General features: G+C 34.5%; 1 protein-coding gene across 13 annotated transcripts in view; it reads right to left on the bottom strand.

Annotated features, from left to right (window-relative positions):
- Positions 1-21,898, bottom strand: part of ACBD6 (acyl-CoA binding domain containing 6) — a 207,796-nt gene that overhangs the window by 51,697 nt on the left and 134,201 nt on the right. For 4 of the 13 annotated variants that reach the window (XR_012033142.1, XM_072831025.1, XM_072831027.1 and 1 more), the window contains exon 7: positions 16,901-16,938. The exons of 5 other annotated variants lie outside the window; for them this stretch is intronic. Coding sequence is in view for 6 of the 8 variants with exons in the window: in XM_072831025.1 (XP_072687126.1) it covers positions 16,901-16,938 (38 nt within the window). In the remaining 2 variants the exon portion in view is untranslated. The remainder of the gene's footprint in view (positions 1-16,900; positions 16,939-21,898) is intronic. 4 more of the 13 variants (XR_012033143.1, XM_072831026.1, XM_072831028.1 and 1 more) reach the window with 1 other exon arrangement.

Here is a 21,898-nt window from a genome sequence, read left to right as displayed (position 1 = left end):
CTAATTCTAATGCTTAGGAGAAGCCTGGGCATATAAAAGACACACACTAAACGTTCATAGAATGGATGGGTAAATTTAGCAGATTGAGGAATCTGGGGGGGGAACACTCTTATGTAATATAGATAGGAAAAAATAAAATTTTTAAAAACAATAAAATTTAAATTATTCTTTAAAGTTTGCATTGAGATTGGATAGTACTTACTCTCCAAAGTACCTTCTTTGAGACTCTCTTTTTGCCATTTTGGATATCTGCTTTATGATAGCTCAGTCACCTTGCTGTTTGAATGGAAAAATTTGGGACACCATTTCATAGAAGATAACTGCAACTCAGAACATCTATCTAATCAGTTCAATAATAATTTCCAAATGTTCTTAATGGACTATTAAATCAGTAATTAGAAATCAAATTTTGCTACGCTGCAAAAGATGTCAAAATTATGTATGCTCAGACTTAGATATTTTAAAATTAAAATTTTATTTAATTAGCATTCCTCAGAGACAGATATTTTAAAATTAGAATTTTATTTAATTAGTGTTCCCATAATCTATATTAAAATTTATCTGTACCTTGCTGACTTATAAAAATATAGGCAGGGCAGGGTAAATACAGAGAAAGAGCTCATGGAGGTTAACAAAATTCAGTACACAAAACAACCGAAAAAAAAAAAAAAAAAGGCCCAGCAGAAAAAATGATTTAGGGTTTAAGGAGTAGCAAAAAATATGAATAAAGTGAAAAAAACTTTTATATAAGTTGTTTTGTGGGGTGTTTGAAGACATTCCTTCCTTTCACCCACACTTTTGTGAGTTAAAGTTAATGGATTTCTATTGCATTCCTGTTGTCACTATTGCCAAATGCTTTCCTATGGATGAGGCAGATACCTGGTTATTTAAGGAGCAGGATAAATGGGCCAAGACAGCTTTCCCTATCCCCAATTCACCAGGGAACATTTGAGAATTCCACCTGACATGAGGACAGCACTGTGCTCTTAAACAATCTGCAGTTTGATCCGATTGTTCCCCAGTGGGGGAGGTAGGCCACAGCTCACTCAAGAGTCATTGATTGGATTAACAGCCTAATTCCCAACAGATGAATAGAATACTGATGTCTTGTCAGCCCAGATCACAAAAGGAAAACACAATCTGCTTCTACAGCTCAGAGATTTAACCCTCTATTGGCCTTGAAGCTACAATCTCAATTTTTAGTACTATAATTTCTTCAGAACTATTTGCCTATGATCATCATCAAATGGTGGTTTATCATCACCCACATACTTTCAACCTCTTTTAGGGTAGTTTTAGAAAATGTTTAAAAACATGGAAAGGTTTTTCCTTCAGTTTCACTGCCCATATTAGTACTGCTGCCTAAATTCTTTCTTGGGTTTCCTAAAGAAATAATAAATAAACTGCTTTTTTGGGGGACTTCATAAAATAGGACATAGCATAGCGGAGGAAAAGTAAAAATCCATACATTCAAAGATAAAACTATTTTGAACTATTTTTCTGGAATAAGTGACTGATTTTATTAAGGGGAATAAATGATTGCATTAAGGGGAATAGAGTTCTCAAATGTTACCTTTAGTTTATTCTCCTACTCAACCTCTACCTCCCAACCCTACTGTAATTTAATAATTTTTGTGTATGACTGTACAACAAAGAATCAAATAAAAAAGGTCTTATTTCTGATACAAGTTTATTAAGAATAAGAATCAAAGTCTTCATTCAAGTCACCTATTAGAACTGCATAACAGTCAGCTGAGAATAAAAACAATGATGGTAGTGGCTAATCTGTTTACTGTACTAAGCAATTTACATGTTTTCTCTTATTTAATCCACCCAGCAACCTTATGAAGTACGTATTAAATTATCTCATTTCAAAAAGAAAAAAAAAGAAAAAAAAAGAAAAAAATAAATTATCTCATTTCACAAATGAAGAAACTGAAGCTTGGTTAGGTTAAGTGTCTCTATGAGGTCACATGATTTGTTGGCGGGAAAGCCAGAACTTAAATTAAGTCTCTTGTTCCAAAACTTATGCTCTTAAATACTGCTGGCGTTTTACATTTTATGGGTTTCTTTGTATGTCTTCGTGTTTAAATAGAGGTTTTTCAGTATTCGGAGGTGTTAAGATTAAGATTCAGCCATCTCTTAGAATCTGTTATTATTCTTTTGGGAAAACATCTCTATGTGTACAAATGTCCTCTATTGGCTCTTCTTTTTCTCTAGGACTTTTTTTTTTCAAGGATTTCATGATAGCCACCTAAAATTAGCCATGTCAAAAGAGGAATCTTTTTTGCTCATGGCTTTGGAGTCATATTCAACTTCTATCTTTTTTCTTTATCTCTCATATTGTCTTTCATCAAGTGAGGTTGATTGAATTCTCCTTTGCACTATATCTCTGATTTTTTCTTTTTCTACAGTAATGGATCCTATCCAGGTTCTAACCTCCTAATCTACTAATTCCCACAAGAGCCTTCCTAATAATTTATCTGGTCTCCTGTCTCTTTTGCAACACTGTCCTTATTCTTTTATTTAAAACTTTGAAGCATATTCTAATTATCTTCAAGTCAGATAAGAATTTCTAACTAAGGATTTCCCTAATTCTGAACAGAATTTGGAATACTGTCATGATTTTAAAAATTAACATTGTATATGTAGGAAATTTAAATCAGTGCAAATATGAGAATATATTATATAATGATTATCATTTATATTATTAGTATTATAATATTACATTAGGTTATAATCTAATTCTTTATGGTAATACATGCTTCCATAATAGCCATTAGGTTAAAGAGTTAAAGAATATTTTTGAAAAGTAAAAAGTACAGGGAAGAGAATATATTTTTTATAAGGAGACAGGAAAAAAGCTCAACTAACACCAATAAAAAATATTCACAAAATGTGATAGTGTAAAAGATCTTTATACTACCTAGCCTCCCACAGATCTTTCCTAATTTATAAATGCTTTTTTTTCAAGGAAACAGAAATTTACAGTTGCATATTATTTTATAGAACACTTCCACATAGACCAACTTATATGAGAGTAACATCCTGAAGTAAGTAGGATAGGCATTAGTAGCTCCATTTTATAAATAAGGGAATTAAAGTTCAGCAAGGTTAAATAACTTGTCAAAAGAAATATAGTAGGTCAAACAACAAAATTAAGACTTAACCTTATGTCCTATATACAAATGGAATAAGTAGAGAAATGGCAAGTTTTCGAATTTCAATGTCTAATTCTCACTTTTAGACTACAAGTAACAGTTATCACTGAATCTGAATAATAAAACATTAGCTCCTAATATTTTGGCCAACCAAGATCCCTCTCCCATCTCCAAATATATTGTTAATGTTCATTCAGTTAAGCACGAAGAAACCCAACAAAGAGGAGAAAGGACAGTCTCAGTAGCTAAAAATAACTTTGTACTAAAATAAACCTGAAACAAACATTTAGAAGGAACAAATATGAACACATTTTGAATCAAGACAGGTCCTATTAGAGGTTCCCTAGAAGCTGGAAGACACCCAAGAGGACAACCTCCAAAAAATTTCTTTCCCCAGTTATCTGGAAGAAGGAGCAATAGAGTGCATGAGGAAGCAGAACTGCTTCCCCGGATGTTAAACAATTAGGAGCACTTCCATGGTGGCTGGAGACATGATGCTTAATGCCATGGAGAATAATAGCTCATAAACTCTTGTCATTTTTGTTCCTTCATACTGTGTGAGTTCTTAAGTTCAGAGGAAATTTTTATAGCCCTCAATAACATAAACTGGGGAGGGATAAGTGTTTGTTCTAGGTGCCCTGGTCAAGTATAAAGTTAGCTGACAATACTGGAAACCATGGTAGGCACATCTACTAACCCATCTTTAAAAAATAATATCCTGAAAAGCCTACTGTTTTTAGTATTATCCAGAGGTTTTCATTTTTTACATGTCTACAACTTCCGATTCCTATCATGTAATACACAATAGCATTTTAGCAGATATTCTAAAAATAAGCCATATTTTCAGTTCTCCTTTCAAAAAACAGTACTGTTAGTATCAAGTAGAAGCCAAAAACCAACTAAAAAACAACAAAAAACAAAAACAAAACCCAAACAACCCTTAATTTTAATAACAAGGAAAATCAAATCAATGGTGTACCCTTTGTGGTAACAGAGGCATACTTGTCTGACTGTGGAAACCAGGTTAAAGACAAGGGCTTGGACAGTTGTGCCCTGAAACAAGCAGACTGCGGGTCTTATAAATACATACAGAAATAATTAAAATATAAGGGGTTTAGAGAGATTAATCTCCTTTAAATAATCTCAGCCACAAAGCCTGTAAAGACACTGCTGGCAGCAGGCCCATGTGGGACCAGCTGTCGGATATCAGAGCAGCAGAGATTAACTGCTACCACTTCTGCACTGACCTCCTCCATGCAGACTTCTCTGGACTCCATTTTCAGTACTCACTGCACCACCAGGAAAGGTTAGCAGAAGAGTACCTGGTACAATGTGGGGCACTACTGTTTGGCTTGATTTCCTATCTCTAGCTGGGGGCAAAAAACAAACAAAAATAAGAAAGTTGGTGCTGGAAGGGAATCAAAAAATGTAGGGCTCTAGGGAAATGCAAGAGGGCTCTGGAGAAGTGCTGATTACCTGATTCCATTCATTTAACCCGTGGCAATTTCAAAGTCACCTTTAATTATTTTCAAACTGAGTTTTAAGTAATGCAGATAGTAGTACCCTGACTCCCAAAGGAAGCACAAAGCAACTGATAACTCTTTCAAAACACTAACATTTGTTTCAAAGCTAGCCACAAATACAAAAAATATTTTTAAAGGGTGACAGTGCCAATGAATAAAACAAGAATATTTATAATAAAGAGTATTCTTTTGGTCAGACAGATCTTGGGGGCCCCCCCTCTGTATCTCTATTACATGGTATTTCCAAGACTTAAAAAGGAAACCATTAAAAGCCAGACAAACAATAGCTTTGAAGATGACATGAAATCAATGTATGTAGAAGTCCTTTTAAAAATATAAGGTGTTATGCAAATACTATGTAATATTTTATGAAAAGCATTTTGGATGGAATTTACTTGGACTGATAGAAGAAAACGGAATTGTGAAACATAGGAACATTATGAATTACTACAAGTGTTCAGACATTTTAAGAACAGATACACATGTACTTATTATTAGATCTATTCTTCCACCAGGATAAAATGAGACTGGGTGCTGGATCACCTTCTATCCGATGTCTCTAAGCCTCTTTTATTCTGATTTTGCTTCTCTGATTTTTGGATACCAACTAATCTCTGCTATAGTTTTTTGTCAAAAAGGTGATTTTTTCTTTTTGTTGCATCCTATTTACCTCACAGGTGCATTTGTTTTCTGTTTTGTTTACATAGTTAAAAGGCAGAGTTCTGGGACACCTGTATGGCTCAGGGTTGAGCACTTGCCTCTAGCCCAGGGCGTGATCCTGCAGGCCCAGGATTGAGTCCCGCATCGGGCTCCCTGCATGGAAACTGCTTCTCCTCCCCTTCTGCATCTCTCATGAATAAATAAATAAAATCTTTAAAAAAAAATTTTTTTTAAAGGCAGAGTTCTTGGTAAAAAGAAATTTTTGAATATCAAGACACAATAAAAGACAGCCTCTCTATTATTATGCAACGGGTTATAAAAAAACTTATGTTCAGTTTCTATTCTTTTTAATTTTTTTTAAATTTATTTATGATAGTCACAGAGAGAGAGAGAGAGAGAGAGAGACAGAGGCAGAGACACAGGCAGAGGGAGAAGCAGGCTCCATGCACCGGGAGCCCGATGTGGGATTCGATCCCGGGTCTCCAGGATCGCGCCCCGGGCCAAAGGCAGGCGCCAAACCGCTGCGCCACCCAGGGATCCCATCTATTCTTTTAACTAACACAGGCACCCACACTTTTTCTTCTGTGTGTCTCTAAAATGAAAGCTCTGTCTTTATGTCTTTCCCTCTTTAAGAATGGGTTTTATTTTATTTATTTATTTATTTTTTAACAAGAATCATTTTTATTTTTTTTTAAGATTTTATTTATTTATTCATGAGAGGCACGGGGAGGGGGGGGAGAGAGAGAGAGAGGCAGAGACACAGGTAGAGGGAGAAGCAGGCTCCATGCAGGAAGCCCGACGTGGGACTCAATCCCGGGTCTCCAGGATCACGCCCTGGGCCAAAGGCAGGTGCTAAACCGCTGGGCTACCGGGGCTGCCCAAGAATGGGTTTTAAAGAGTGCCAAGGAGGAGGCTAAATGTCAAATACATGCTTGTCTAGTTAAGACTATATTGATATCCACTATATTGATATTAACTAGACAAGTTAGTACCTTGTCTAGTTAAGACTATATTGATATCCATTTTTCACACTTAAGAATGCTCTCAAATGATAATAACTTTTAGACTAAATGATTTGATTCAAATTTTGAATCAGTGATCCAGAGGTGAGCATCTCTTTTCACTTATCCCCTAGGCCAGTGGTTCTCCAAGTGTGGGTTCCAGGTCAGTGGTATCACTTTCATCAGAAAACTCACTAAAAATGCAAATTATTAGGCTCCTACCCCAAACCTACTAAACCCAAAATTTGGGGGCCTGACCTAACAATTTGTTTAAACAAGCCCCAGGTGATTTTAATGTTAGCCAACATTAAAACATTGTTCTATACTAGTACATATATTCTCTGTAAATGAGCACCATCTTTTGGACAAATAGAAGTAACTATCAACCATAGTGAAATAATTAAATGCCATTAAAAGTTTATTAAAGTATTATTTTAAATGATCTATCTTCTCCCGAATTTTTAAAATTTAAACATACTTGACAGGATTTCTTTCCATCTTCCAGTGAAAGGCTGTCCATCAGAGATACCATTATAGTCTGGTGCACTGTTTTTATAGTTCTATAACATAAACTGACATTTATTGGAGCTTCACATAAGATTTTTCCATCAACGGATGTGTTGGAAGAGCAATAACCAAGTATGCTGTGGTGGGCAAATACCTACACATCAGGACACTTTTCAAAGCCATCAGGCAAAGGGGGTCAGTTGAATTTTTTTTACGGTACAGGCTAATGCTTTAAGAGTGTCTTGATGGAATCAAGGAAATTGGATTGTCCCCCCATTTGCTGGGCTAAAACAAGCCTTTTTTATTTATCCCATTAGAGGAACACAAGAGAAGCCTTTTAAATGTCACTAAAAATTTCCCTGCATTGCAAAACCCAGTCAAAAGGGTTTTAATTTTCTCTGAGAACTCTTAAGTAATGCAGTATGTCAAGGTTTAATAAATTGTAGGTGGGGATAGTTTTTGTTACAGGCAACTTTTTTTTTTTAAACAAGTGCTTAGACATGCTTAGGCCTCTCTATAGAGAGAGGTCGGGGCACCACTTCATAGAACAGAACAGAGAACTCAACTTTCATCCAGATAGCAAACAAATGAATCATAATGGAATCTGTAAAATATTTGAAACAAATTGCAAGAACATTTTTAAAAAAGAATATATTTTAAAATGTACTGAAAATGATGGTAAATCCTTTTATAAGTAATATTTTTGTGTTGAGCTTCTTGAAAAATTTGTTAAAGAATCTGGCCTTGAACAAAGTCAACCCCAAAGGACAGCACAGAAATTAGGCCTTCAACAGTCTTCCAATAGAAAGAGGGACTATATAGCAGAGTGACACTGTGTATTCCCAATCTGTAATGGGGTAAAACCTCACCTTTTTATAACTTTCAAAATACTATAAACCAACTAATAAAAAAAGTTGATATATATGTTATATGGATTGCATATTTCTCTAGAAACATAATAATAAAGTGGTCTATATTTAGCTTCTATGATCATATATTTTGGTGTATTTTTTAAATAGATCTAACCAGTAAATATTATGAGGGGTTTTCTGGTTGATTTTTTCCCTCTTTAATAAAATATTAAAAGTACTTATAAGCACAAAACAAAATGTTACAGAGGGAATACCAGAAGAGAGGACTTAAAAAAAAAAAAAAAGACTACCTATAAATGAGTGTGGTTCCCTTCCTGAATTATCAGATTAATAAATATTTGTAACCATACAAAATGCTTAAACAGAATGCCTTATTCTATTCCCTAGCTCCCCACAGCAAAAGATGGAGAGGAGAGAGAGGGTAAGAAACTATGTTAAAGACAAAACACCTAGTACTTCGAAATGTAATGACTAATAATTAAATTATGTCAACTATTCCTCTTTTTATTCTCTACTTCTAAAATATACTTTTAGGTCACATCAGGGCCAGAGGATGTGGGGTTCAACAATGGGACTGTTCAGTAAGAAAGCCATGCAGGCTGCTAATGCCACTTTAACTGCTGGTGTTTTGAGTCCACCCTGTGACCACAGCAGTTCCAGAGAGAGGCTTAGTGAAGTGCTAGATGACAAAAGAAGAACGTGAAGCAGGCTGAGAAAAAGAAAGATTATATTTGTGTCATGTACAATCAGCCATTCCTACTTTCAATTAATCTGCCTTAATTATTAATTAAACTTAGTATTTAAAAGTTAGTATCTTCTTTTATGGGAACTCCAGCTTTCTTACTTAAGTTCTGAACAAGTTAATGTGTTTTGGTGTTAGTCACTCTATTCTTTACATGTAGACAAAGGTAGTATTCCTTTTTTAGCTATTAGCAATAATGACTCGAAGCTTTAGATGAAATTCTAAATTGTCAGGCCTTGAAAGTTGAGTCGTTGAATGTCTTCCAAATCTGTCAACATTGATAAAAGAATTACCGATTATAAAAAGACAAACTAATAAGCAACCCAAGAGAAAGGAAGCTGATCATGGGAGTAAGGGAATATATTCAGAGTCTATAATGAATTTTTGATCATCAAAAGACCCTACTATTGGCTTAACTTTACAACTGTTTTCATAGGAGAACCTACGCTAATCCCCAAACTTGACATTCAGGTGAATGGAAATGTTGAGAAAACTTAGTGTTCTCTTTGTTGGAATGCAGGAATTCTTATTCTGGATTCTCAGGTTCATAGGATATGAACCTATCTATGAAAGGGCTTTAACAAGCATATGAACTTATTAAAATTGTTTGCAAAAATTCTACATGCATGTCCTCTCTCTCTGGTGGTCACAGCTTTCTTAGTATTCTTCCTAAAAAGGTTAAAGAGCACTGCTGTGGGGTAGCAGTACAGATTAAACAAGACTGGCCATGAACTGGTAACTGCTGAAACCCACTAATGAGTACATGGAAGTATGTTAATTAGTCCCTTTAACTTTGCATGTGGTTGAAGTTTTTATAATTTAAAGTTGTTTTTTTTTTTAACTGCTGTGAAAGGAATTCATTATATACAAACTAATGCTTGAGAGAGGACTGTGGAATTTGATCAATTTAAGTGAATTGATAATATAAATGATAGTTCTTTCCTTACGTCATCAAATAAGTCAAAGTGAAGGTAAGGGATTTGGAATTTTAGAAAACTGTATGTGTAGAAAACGTAAGTATGGAAATCTTTCACACCAAAACTTTCAATGATGCAAGTTACCTTACTTTTACAAACCCCTTATTCTCTTTCTCAAATATGCCAAAATTTGACACAAGATCAGGAAAAGAGAAGAGAGAAAAGGTAACTGGCAAAGCAAAGACCACAAAGACAAAGAAGGTGGTGGCTTGGTGCTTGAAGGGGAGGGGGGAAAGTGAAAGGAATAAAGTGGTGGGTCTAATCAAATCACTGTAAAAAGCTGCGGCTCTCAGAGTTAACCTTGCCAATCAGAGGAAGCAAGAGCAGGAGCATGTTTGTGCACATTAAACTTTGCGTGTGTCCTTGAACCTCTGGTGCACTTCCTCCTCTCAAGCAGCCTGGGAAGGCTTCATAATGCTTACCCTTAGAGAAAACCTTGAATTCCATTAGAAAGCTCCACAGGAAGGAGAAGCCCTCAGTGGCAGCCTGAACCACATAGGCAGCTCATACCCTTTACTGATATTAGAAGTGAGCTCATGGGATTAAGTCTACAAGTCCTGGAAAATTAAAAAGTATGAACACACTGATAAATGCCATTATACCAACAAGAATACAAGGTACCTTTAAATCTCCTCTCCTTTCCTTCCTCCTCCTCTTCTTCTTCTTCTTTTTTTTTAAAGAGATGGCAAATACTTACAGCATGATATAATAAAGACTGGCTACTAAGTCTACAATTAAACTCTATAACTGATCTGGCTAAAATCTGACTAATCTTTTAATAATATTTATGTCTGTATACTGCTTTGCTATAAAATCATTCAGTCATTTGATGGCCTAGCATATTTTACCACAAACTACATTTTTAAATAAAAGAAAGTAGGAAGGTGTCTATCTACTTACTATCTTGTCTTTCATGTCATACTTATTGTGATTACAGTTCCATTCCATTCTGTACTAATGGGAAGATACCTTATATAATATAGAGTTTTAATATTACACATAGGCAGACTTAAGATTCAACATGAAGGAGAAATTTCTAATTAGGGCTTTTGAAATTGGAATAGCCTATATAAAGTAAATAGAAATGTTCTAACAGAGGCTACCTGGCTTAACCTTTTGGAAATTTAGCAGAGAGAATTCTCGCATTAGGTGGGAAATTGAACCAGATGATTTTTAAATTCCTTTCTACCTTTAAGATTTCACAATTAGGCTTTATTCAGGGTCATATACAGCCAGTGGCGGAATAGAAACTAGAATACAGGTAACCTGACTCCAAACTTATGGTATTTCTAAACACAAGCTTCTTTAAGCCCATCAAAAGTCTTCAGGCAGTAAATACAAGAGTGAGGTTAATTGGGTTAGGGAAGCAACAGTGGGGTGATGAGGACTGGAGAGCTCAAGGCCTATCAACAGAGGGCAGTAGCTACTCAACTCTAGCTGATCGCTGCTATATGGGAATGTGCCCGTGACTACCATATTCTTAAATTTTTCAAGAGAATCCTAAACTCTGTACTTTTATGTGAAATTAACTGGCAGTTATTGGCAGCTAATTATAAATAAACCATGGATACACTATTAGTGCTAAACAAAAACTGATCTTTGAGCTGTGTGTGACCCATAACAGTTTGTGACCAAGAGTCTTTTCTCAAAAACTCCATATTCAAATTACTGATTTTTAAAAATCTCTCTCTAGACTTTTTCAAATTTATCAATCTTTTTGAAATACAAAAATCTAAAATTTGAGCCTTATATTGATTAGAATTTGCTATGAATATATATGCTCTGGCTTTTAGACTATATTCTTGTTACTATAAGTGTCAGCATTAAATTGGCTTTTGCAAGATCAACACTACAATGCAATCTCAATATTCACCTATGGTCCATGATAATCATCAAATTTTATACAGATGATATTTGGGCATAATCAATCTCTCTACATGTGTATATGGATATGTGTCCATAAATATTCTAAAAACATTTATAGACAAATCATTTTGAGCATTTTTTTAAAGATTTATTTATTTATTCATTCAGAGAGAGAGAGACAGGCAGAGAGAGAAGCAGGCTCCATGCAGGGAGCCCAACGTGGGACTCTATTCCGGGTCTCCAGGATCACGCCCTGGGCTGCAGGCGGCACCAAACCGCTGCACCACCGGGGCTGCCCCATTTTGAGCATTATTAACTACTCTGAGTATATCAGTTTGATCATTAAAAAAGCAATCTTGACAATTTCTAGACCTTATTCTGTTGCTTCATCTGGGGGCATTTTGTTACTTTGTGTAATTCCTTCATCTTTAATTTGGTCTCTTAACGTGACATTTAGAAGAATATTTCAGACTCAGCAACACCATGCATAGCCAAATAAATTTTATAACACGCATACATCTATGTAATAAATCTCAGAAATTATCAATGAGCCACCATTCAACATTCAAACAAGTTAGTTCTTTTAAGGCAGATGACTGACTCATCCTTTTCTTGAGTTCAATGAGGAAGAACTGCTCGGCTTTTTATTTTTATTTTTTTAAGATTTTATTTATGAGAGAGAGAGAGAGAGAGAGGCAGAGTGACAAGCAGACTCCATGCAGGGAGCCCGACATGGGACTCGATTCCGGGTCTCCAGGATCATGCCCTGGGCTGAAGGTGGTGCTAAACTGCTAAGCCACCGGGCTGCCCTGCTTGGCTTTTTAAAAAGTTACAGAATTACAAATTTAGCTCACTCTGAGGGCACAATCAACTTTAAAGTGTACAAAATGTTGTGATTCAACTGTAGGTAGCTAAGATGTTCAGAAATCTTTATGGTGAAGAAGGTGGATTGCCTAAGCAGTTCTTCTGTCTTCCAGCTTACGATAGTGGAAGATGTCAACAATTTCTGGTTTATAGCAATAGCAAGAGAGAATGTAGCTAGGGAACCATTAAGAAGGAGCAATTTACTTACTATGCCAGGTCATAACACTTTGACAGTGTCCTATAATTCAGTTAGATGTAAAAATAAGATGACACTGGGTGTTCTCTGAACTCAAAGTAATTTGAACTTGATTCACACTGTATTGTGAACCAGTTGTTCATTCTCAGGTACAAACTTAGCAAAATAAGTGATTATTCAGTATGAAAACGACAGAAAAAAACTTATTAAGGAAAATTGTGAGCTGTGAAAATAGGAACATGGATTAAAAGTCACACTGAAGGGGAACACCCAGTGAACTAAATGATGTTTACATATAAGAATTTCATTATAAATAGGGAAATATTAAGGACACGAAGAACTTATTACTATAATCTTCACAAAATGCATCAGATGGCTGTGAATTCTAAAAGTACTGAGTCTGTGATAGAGAATGATGACAACACAATGCAGGAAAACAGCATGGAATCTGCAGTTAAAATACTGAAGTGTGAACTCTGGTTATTATACTTACTAGCTTTGTGTCCTCAAGCAATTCACATAATGTCTTTGAGCTTTAGTTTTCTCAACTGTGAAATGAGAACAATGCCACACAGGACTCTTGTAAGGAAAAAACAAGCTAACATATACAAATAGATTTTGTAGAATGGAAAAAATCATAAAAATATTTGATTTTTCAATATTGGTTCCATTGTCTTTGTTCATAATTTTCAGCTTCTCTTGCAGTGACATGTCTATCTCTTTTGACCCAGAAAATTCTGCCTTCATTTTTTTGGAGATGGAGAGGTTTTTTGCACAAGAGGATGAATACATTTGTTTTATTAGTCAACAGATATGTAGGAAAAAACCTTCAAAGCTCCCAGGACTTAAATATTAGTAAAGGCTTGGTATACAGTGAGGACTAGACTTGATCTTTACCTTCATAATCCATTATAGGGGACTTCTTTTTTAAAACAAAATCATATTAAGCAGCATAATCTTAAAACAGGTAAAAATTGAGGTATAGGCGGTAACTTTTAGGTATCTCTGTGGGTATTTACAGAATACTGTGAAAACCACCAAGCTGGTAGGTAGGCCTCCTCCAACATTTGTGTGTGCCCAGGGCAAGAGTACAAATGGAGATCTCTAGGACCCTTTGTTTTCCAACTCCTGGCTCCATCCTACATCACAAAGGGCTTCACATACATGAGTAGAGACACCTCAGCAACCATGTCCAAGCTCAGTCCATTCCTCCATCTCCATTCACTTATCCCTTGCCCATCCTTCCAGCCTAGGGGCGCATACTAGCAGCAAGACCTGCCCTGTCCTGGGACAGGACCCTGAGTTGGGTCCTGGGAGTGTACTGGGCTATTTCTTTTCTTTTCTTTTCTTTTCTTTTCTTTTCTTTTCTTTTCTTTTCTTTTCTTTTCTTTTCTTTTCTTTTCTTTTCTTTTCTTTTCTTTTCTTTTCTTTTCTTTTCTTTTCTTTTCTTTTCTTTTCTTTTCTTTTCTTTTCTTTTCTTCCTTCCTTCCTTCCTTCCTTCCTTCCTTCCTTCCTTCCCTTCCTTCCCTTCCTTCCCTTCCTTCCCTTCCTTCCCTTCCTTCCCTTCCTTCCCTTCCCTTCCCTTCCCTTCCCTTCCCTTCCCTTCCCTTCCCTTCCCTTTTCTTTTCTTTTCTTTTCTTTTCTTTTCTTTTCTTTTCTTTTTTGAACTGGGCTATTTCAACCGGTGTCTCTAAAGGCCAATTGCATTTCTGGTAGATGATGTTTAAAAGTACAAAGTAAATGTAAATTTTACATGTTGGGAAGGGATAAATAAGAGACATGATTATCCTACATCTCAGCTGTTTCTTCTTTCTGCTCTAGTCATAAACCAATACATTCCGGCACAGTGTTAAGAGATTCTCTACATATCTTTCAATCCATCCATGTTTTAAAAAGTATGTTAAAATAAACACTGTAATTCTAAAAAATAAAGAACTGTTTGAAGAAGATAAGTAAAAGCAACATGAAACAAAACCAGTCCACTGCCAAGATATCTGTCAAGAGCATTAAGTCACTTCAACATGGGTACTGTAGTCTCATAATGTATAACCTTCATTTAAGAATACATCTAATTTGTCTTTAGAACAGTCTTTAGCATCTACAGCTCAAGAATGTCCCTGATACATGTGTTACAGCATCCTTTTTAAGGCCTGCCATACTCAGACAATACTCTACACAGAATACACATATTGACCAAATGTGTCATTAAATGAGTCCTGAAGCATTCACTTTGTTAAGATCAAGTTTTCCTATTCTAATTTTTTTCTTTCTGTAAGTTTCTAAAAGATATTGTTTCCTTGAGACATTATTATTTCTATTCTAAATTTTTACTCATTGTTTATTTCAAACACATATTAAGTGATATGTCAAGTAATGTGTTAGGAGTTCAGAGTACAAAAATATCAAAGTTCTAAAGAAACCTAGAGTCTTAAGAATGGAGATAATTACAACAGAGAATGAAAAATTCTATCACACATAGATAACGAATATTATAGGAGTTCAAAAGAGGGGGTCTAAAAGGATGTTATGGTTGGAGGAAAAGAAGTGGTATATAAATGAAGAAAGTACAGGCAAAAGGATATCATGTGCACGTATATCTTCATGTGTATGTGTTCCAGCTGCGGTGGTATTTCTCTACAAATGAACTCTAATGTTTTAATAATTTTATAATATTTACTGCATGTGTGCTGTATGTTGAACATTATGCAAGGGATCACTAGAAATATTAGAGAAACAGAAAACATGATCCTTGCATTCAAAGAATTTAAAATCCACTGGAGAGACAACAAAGGTGAATAGTAAATACAATTAGGGCAGTAACAGCAATTAAATAAAATAACTGGAGAATATCCTATATATATATATATAGTTGTTTTCCTTAATTTTATCTTCCTTGGTTAAGGAATGTTTCTGCCACGCTGTCTTGAACTTAGGATAGATAGTCTCTGACTACATTTGCCTTCCAAATGACCCATTAAAAAACTACAACTTTGTTCCCCAAATTTGCAATCAGAAGGGAATTGTTGTTGCTTTATTATTCTGGTATGTACATGAACTTATAGAAAATAGGTGAGTTCCAAAATGAATAAAGGGCAGAAACCGTAGAAACACGCTGAAAAATGACCTCATGGACAGCCTTGTTTATTCTCTAGGGGCACCCCTGGGTGGCTCAGTCGGTTCAGCATCCAACTCTTCGTTTCAAATCAGGTCATGATCTCAGGGTTGTGAGACTGAGCCCACATTGGACTCTGCACTCAGCACGGAGTCTGGTGAAGATTCTTTCCCTCTCTGTCCCCCCTCTATCTCCCTTCCCCTCTGCTCGCTCTCATAAATAAATAAATAAATAAATAAATAAATAAATAAATAAATAAATAAATAAATAAATAAAATAACTTAGAAAAAATATATTTTCTAAAAAGCTTTGGTGTTTTCACTTTGTTTTGATAAACTAACTGAAAATTTACCAATCAAGATTCATTTTTTAGTAGAAAACTTGGATTTGACTCTTGATGTTGCAGCTGCCTGACTTTGGATTATGTGGAAAAAATTCCTTTTCAGGATTATTATAAGAAAAAAAAGACCAAATATGTAGACATAGCTTACACAATTATCTAAAAAAATTCACAAGTGCTCAGCCCATAGGATTACACCTAAATTTGCATCCATCCTTTAAAAATGCACCATTATCTAGGAATTCTAAATACTTGCTAGTGATCTATCACAGCAATGAATTAGTTTAATCTGATGATTTTGTCCTAATTCCTACTTAAAATAGATGGCACCATGGGGTGCCTGGGTGGCTCAGTGGTTGAGCCTCTGCCTCTAGCTCAGGTCATGATGTGGGGGTCCTGGGATTGAGTCCTGCATTGAGCCTGCTTCCTCGTCTACCTGCCTCTGCCTCTCTCTCTCTCTCTCTCTCTGTCTCTCATGAATAAATAAAAAATGAAAATCTAAATCTCACCACAGAACTGACAGGTGAATATAGGGTTTAGAATTACAAACAGGGCACTACAGAATTACATGCAGTTTATAAATTTGAGATTCTCATCTTCCCAATACTTGCCATCCCTAACTCACTTACTAAGTCATAATTTCTGGAGTGAAGGTTTATGTTTAAAAAGATCTATAGTTGATTCTGAAGATCTAGGTTTGAGAACTTCTGGGATATACAAAGTGAGCTCAGCAACTTCATAAAATAAGGAACACTGGATAAAACAGTATGGTCACAGATGTGGGGCTTTGAAAGTCAATCATAAAAGCTGAGAACTGATTCACAGATAAGAAATCACCAGAGGTTCTTGATCATAGAATCATTTAGATACTGCAGTAGCATTTGGATAAATGATGTTGAAGGAAGACTAATGTATCAATATTATGCAGAATCAAGTCACTTTAATAAGTTACCACAATAATATACTCATGAAGGAATGATAATTTGGACTAACTGATTGCCAATGGGAATGAAATTTATACTATGTAGCTCTCTATACTTTATAATGCCAACAATTATAGATCTCAAGAGTTCACTTACCCACAGTCAGATGGTAGTTGAGCCTGTGTGGAAATAACCTTATTAAACAATGAGCGGTCATTAAAAAATAAATAAATAAACAAACAAACAAACAAACAATGAGTGGAAGGCCAAAGGCTTATACTAATTAATTATTACTATTATGGTTAAACAATAACACAATGCATAAAAGAAGTAAGCTTTTGAAGGCTAAGTAGAAATTAAAAGTATAAGCAGAATGGGACAGAGAGAAGCCTTTTCTAGTAACACACTAGCCTAATGTTTTTATTACTATGGTTCTTTTTGGTGGTTACTTTTTACTATGAAAATAACTTATAAAGAGAGAAAAGCAGAGACCTATTATTCATATTTAACAACTGTTAACATTTTGCCATTTTTTCTTTTTTGTTGAAGTAGGCTAAAGAAATTACAGGTGACATGACATCTTGTCCCTAAATATATCAGTCTGCACCTAAAAACAAGGAAAATGCCTACACAACCAAAATACAATAATCACATTTAAAATGGTTAATACTAACTCCTTAATGTTAATGTAACATGGTCCTCTGAACTTTTACAGTTATATACAAATCAACATAACATGAGTTTGTATTACATTCCTTCCCCAAAGCAATCTATATACTCTTTTTGAATTACTGATGGAAAAGTTAGATAAATTAACTTTGCAAATCCTCTGGATTTTAACTGGCAGTGTGATAGGTAGGAACTCTTGTTTAAAAAAAAAAAAGTATCATTAAGGAATGTTCATTTGATAATAACAAAGAGAAGTCGCTTGAGGTTTCACACATAGTGATTCCAGAAGACTTTCAAGAGTTCTCGAGAGTATCACTTCTCTTCAAGAGTCATGGGTATGGATTGAACATCAGCAAGAACCATGGCATGCTCAAGACTTTGCCCTTAACAGAACCAAGACCTCTGGCCACTGTCAGATAATCTGTCACTATAAGCTACTTGTATCCAAGCCAGATATTTATTGCTATTGATCTGCCTGGTCCCAGCAAAAGACTTTTGTTCTCCCAGACCGGGACTTTGACCTCAATTAAGTTATGAATTTCAATCCGATAGACTGCTCCACTTACCCTACTGCTCTCCCCGACTGGATTAATTAGAATTAGCTAGGCCGAGAGTCACCCCAAGCTCCTCATGGATCATGTTATTTTAATAATAAATAAAAGAATAGCAGCAATGTACAAGAAGTATTTTGAAAGATTGCTCATCTAGGAACATCATTCAGAACCTGCCAATATCAATTTCTCTGACTTTGATTACCTCATTTACTTTTTATTTCTTTTCATTTATCAGTTTTCCCTTTTATTTCAGCTTTCTAAACATGTTCTTTACATTTAAAAATCAAAGTACTTTAGCACTTTGGTGCTATTTTAGGGTTTCTTTAGAGTATAAATCATCAAAGCAATCATTTGCAAGAATGTAACTTAAAAACATTTAATAATCTCAGAGGATCAAGAAAAAACATTCCATCATCTAAGAAAAGTACTAGTCTTTAGCCAAATGCACTTTTCCTATTGGTTAATGCATTAAAAGCATACAAATCAGAATGTCACCAAGAAGGCAACATCCAAAGTTGCAAAGAATAAGAATATATAAATTACATTTGTTTTTAATCCATAATCCACTGGGACAGATCGCATATTGGCCAATGAAAACATTAAATCATGGTGATAACAACAATCAGCAGGATCACAATTGCTAACTATACTGTTCTAACTTGATGATTTACCACCTAAACATAAAACATTTTAAAATGTGAAAAATATATACAAATGTTCACATTCTGGGATATTTGGTATTTGATACTGAAATTGTAAGATTTTTAGAACATATAAAGGGAATCCTAAAAACTTCATACACTTTCAATTGATGTTTTTGACATAGCAAAAACCCTATTAGTTCTTTGATTACTGAAATTTTGAGTTTTGATTTGCTCAAGGGAACATAAAAGAAAGATTAATTAGAATGTCTAAGTCTAATAGTAATTTCAATATTAAAAGCAAAACAAAGTTAAAGCACGAATCTTGCCCTGAAAATGCTGAGAATTCCATGTATATTTGGAAGGTACATTTTGAGTACAAAAGGATATACCATATATAACATTACAAATCAGTGACTTCTCAGGTAATGGGATTGTTCTTATCAAATAATCTTATAGGAAAAAAATAGGCACACATGAAGGTGACTGCCACAATAAAAAATAAAACAATTATATTTTTTAAAAGTACAGCTATTGGATTTAATCTCTATTCCCTCTCTTCTCACTACCACATACACACTCATTTGGGCTCTGTAGATTATGTAAAACTTCATTCACCTTATGTAAAACTTCATTCATTTTAGAGAAGAGTTTTCTATTTTCCCATGGAAAGGTTCTAAGCTCAAGCACTAGTAAACATTTCTTCTGCAGCACCCAAAACATATCAGTAATCTAGTAAGAAAACAAAACCGGTATGAGGTCTGGACTCTTTACAATATGTGAGAGAATCAAGGATTAAAGAAATAATTTGAGAGCTAAGGCTATTTTCATAATGAGCCACTCAGCAGGAAAAGATCAAATGACAAAATGTATTGTGCTTTGGCAAAAAGCGTCTGTTTTCACACCTGACTTTCATTAAGTTGCATATTCTTAAGTGGGATTAGAGCAATTCTCTAGCAAATCATACAGGTGAGTTAACACATTAGCCCAGACTTTTCAAATGACCCTTAATTAGGGTCACAGGGACAATATGTGAGGGAAAACAGGAATATTTAACATATTTACACCTTCCCTTACAATTGAAATATTTGAAATGTAGACAATGACTTCACACTATAAAAAGGGTATAGGAACTACATTTCTAAAGTAATTCTGATTCTAAAGTAATCAGAAATCTAAAAATCTCACAAACATTATTTGAAAAACATAAATATTAGTTTATAGCAGCAAAAAGATTAATTATTTAAGAATAAATTTAACAAGACTTGTGCAAAACCTATGTGAGGAAAAATTACAAATACTCCTGAAAGATGCAAAAGTAGACTGTCAAATAGAAAGACATTTCCTATATCTGAACAGGATGACTCAAGATTATATCAGTTCTCCCTAATTTATAAATTCAATACAATCTCATTAAAAACACCAACAAATTATTTTATGAAGTTATCCAAACTGGTATTAAAGGGGCACTTGGGTGGCTCAGTGGTTGAGCATCTGTCTTTGGCTCAGGTCATGATCCCAGTCCTGGGATCGAGTTCCGCACTGGGCTCCCCAGAGGGAACCTGTTTCTCACTCTGCCTATGTCTTTGCCTCTCTCTCTGTAACTCTTGTAAATAAATAAATAAAATCTTTAAAAAAAAGTCCATATAAAACAAACATATAAATATATAGACTAGCCAGGAAAACATTTAAAAGAGAAAAACTATGAGAGAGGAATAGCCATTCCAGACATCAATACTTACTGAAACTCCTTTATCAAATCATGTAGTACTGGTATGTGAACAAAGAGAACAGATGAATAACTAAAAACTCTAAGGTCAGACCCAAACACAGATGGAAATGTACCACAGGACAAAGGTGGCACCTTGGATCACTGAGGGATGGACTTGTAAATAAATGATGCTAACACAACTGGGAAGCCATTTGGGAAAAGACAAAATTGGGCCCATATCTAACACCATACATTTAGGGATCTGAATGTAAAACATGAAACCATACATGTACCAAGAGATAACATACATGAATTCCTCTTTAACCTTCATGTAAGAAAAAGCTTACCATGACTAAAAATCCAGAGGCAATAAAAAGACTGATAAATTTGACTATTTAAAAATTTTATATGGCAAAAGATACCATAAACAAAGTTAAAAGAAAACTGAGACCCTGGGGGAAAATCTGCAACATATTCTTATCATAAAATGAATGTAACTCAACTGAAGAGACAATATGAACAGCTAAAGCCTAACTTAATTCAAACACAGGTAATGACAACTAAATTATTTAAGGATTAACAGTGATTTTTGAGACATATCTCAATTTCAAGATATTAAAACTTTTTAAATATCAATTTAGAATTGATTTAATGTGATGTAACTAGTTTAATGTTATTCTAACAAGAATGCCATGGCTTTAAGGTACTTAGTCACTATAAATTCTGAGAGTCAAATTTTAGATCTGATGATTTATATCCTCTAGATGCATGTCATATATATATGTATATATATGTTAGTGTATATATATATATATATATATATATATTTGTAAATGGGTTTACAAATATATAGAAAAATTTTAAAATTTGAAAAATAAATATTTTTGGTATATTTAAAAAAATAAACACATGTCTTTCACTAGTATACTCTTTTTGTTTAAATATCACAACTTTTCAGTCTAATTTAAATATTTAATACTGAATGTCCAGGAATAGTGTTTACATATAAAATAAAGGTAGTAAAAGGGAGCAGATGAGCCTTTTCTATTACCTAAGGAGGACTTTTTAAAGGCAGACAAGAAAAGAAAAGATTAACACATGTCTTCTATTAGAAAATGAGATACATGGGATATTTATATATTTGAATACTAAAAGAAAGGGAGGTAAGATAAATCTAAACTATTAACTCCTTCCTCTAGGGAGAAAAATTATTGAAAAACTGAAAGAATATCATGACCAAACAACCTTAATGAAAACAAGAATTTCCTGGTAATCTTGCTTTATCTAAGTAATGTGTGTACATTTTATATCCTAGTCCACAATTATATATCTGTTTGTTTACCTATTTTTAGAGCTACTTATGAGTTAAATCATTTGTACTCCCCAAATCTTCAAGGAAAATGGATACTCTGGAAAGATGGACCATATTCATCTTATGGTTTCTCGTACATTTTTTTAAATTAAATTTAAAATTTTTTTACTTATTTAAAGATTTATTTATTCAATAGAGAAAGGACAAGCGGGGAGATGGGCAGAGGGAAAAGCAGACCCCCTGGTGAGCAGGGAGCCTGACTCGGGG

Source organism: Canis lupus, chromosome 6 (genome assembly GCF_048164855.1).
Source record: "Canis lupus baileyi chromosome 6, mCanLup2.hap1, whole genome shotgun sequence".
NCBI classification, from domain to species: Eukaryota; Metazoa; Chordata; class Mammalia; order Carnivora; family Canidae; genus Canis; species Canis lupus.
The sequence above is the reverse complement of the archived record's forward strand: the minus strand, read 5'-3'. Positions and strand labels throughout refer to the sequence as shown.